Source organism: Alligator sinensis, unplaced genomic scaffold, assembly GCF_000455745.1.
Source record: "Alligator sinensis unplaced genomic scaffold, ASM45574v1 scaffold987_1, whole genome shotgun sequence".
NCBI classification, from domain to species: domain Eukaryota; kingdom Metazoa; phylum Chordata; order Crocodylia; family Alligatoridae; genus Alligator; species Alligator sinensis.
Window position 1 is genome coordinate 549,947 of NW_005842574.1, and position 1,186 is coordinate 551,132.

Below are 1,186 nucleotides of genomic sequence, written 5' to 3' on the forward strand. Positions count from 1 at the left end.
TGCGCAGCGGCGGGCGGCGTGCCCCTGGACGAGGAGGTGAGGCTGGTGCGCCTGGCCGAGGGCTCGGAGGAGTTTCGGGACACGGTGCGCAGCTTCTACGACACGCTGGACAACTTCCACAACAAGATCCGTGTGATTAAGGTGTGTGAGCGCGGGCGGGCAGCAGGGAGTTGCGGGGCTGTGCCGGGGTCCCCCTGCACGGGCAGGGCTGCGTGGGGGCAGCTCGCCGAGCTCAAGGGAGCACGGTCTCTTGTGCCCACGCGCTGTGGCGTGCCTGCCCCACGGTGCGCAGCTTCTACGACACGCTGGACAACTTCCACAACAAGATCCGTGTGATTAAGGTGTGTGAGCGCGGGCGGGCAGCAGGGAGTTGCGGGGCTGTGCCGGGGTCCCCCTGCACGGGCAGGGCTGCGTGGGGGCAGCTCGCCGAGCTCAAGGGAGCACGGTCTCTTGTGCCCACGCGCTGTGGCGTGCCTGCCCCTCGGGACTGGACCTGGCACCCCGGTGCAGGTGTGGCGGGTCATGCTCCCCAATGGCCAAGGCGTTGGCACCTTCCTGCACCCATCGCCCAAGAGGCTCCTTGGATGCCCGAGGGCTCCGGGTTGAGGACCAAGCGGGGGTCAGCGAGGCTGCCGGCCTGAGCGCCCTGCCCATGTCGCTGCGCAGGTGGAGAAGCTGATCCATCCGCTGCTGTACCAGCAGTACCAGCTGAAGAAGGCGTGCATGGAGAAGGCCTGCTGCCACCGGCCCGTGGAGCGGCTCCTCTACCACGGCACCACCGAGGAGTCCAGCCACGAGATCTGCCAGCACGGCTTCAACCGCAGCTTCTGCGGCAAGAACGGTGCATGGGCCGGGGCTGGCGTGGCCTGGGGGTGCTGCATGGCAGGGTTGGGGGAGCAGAGCTGATGCCTGCTGGCATCAGGGCACGGGGCGCTGGCCTCCATGGGGGGGCCCCCAAACGGGGCAGAACCTGGCACCCTGTGCCCTGCGGTGCTGACCCACCTGTGCCCCGTTGCAGCCACGCGGTTCGGGCAGGGCGTGTACTTCGCGGTGAAGGCCGTGCTGTCGGTGCAGGAGATGTACTCCCCGCCCAGCGCCGACGGCAACAAGTACATCTTCGTGGTCAAGGCGCTGACGGGCGAGTTCACGGTGGGCACCCCGGACATGCGAGTGCCCCCGCTGCGGG

The 1,186-nt window shown here is 68.8% G+C and overlaps 1 protein-coding gene across 1 annotated transcript in view; it reads left to right on the plus strand.

The window, feature by feature from the left end:
- Positions 1–1,186, plus strand: part of PARP10 (poly(ADP-ribose) polymerase family member 10) — an 8,142-nt gene that overhangs the window by 4,424 nt on the left and 2,532 nt on the right. Inside the window, exons 6-8 of the mRNA XM_025214247.1 lie at positions 8–141; positions 667–841; positions 1,019–1,181. Coding sequence (XP_025070032.1) covers positions 8–141; positions 667–841; positions 1,019–1,181 — 472 coding nt within the window. The remainder of the gene's footprint in view (positions 1–7; positions 142–666; positions 842–1,018; positions 1,182–1,186) is intronic.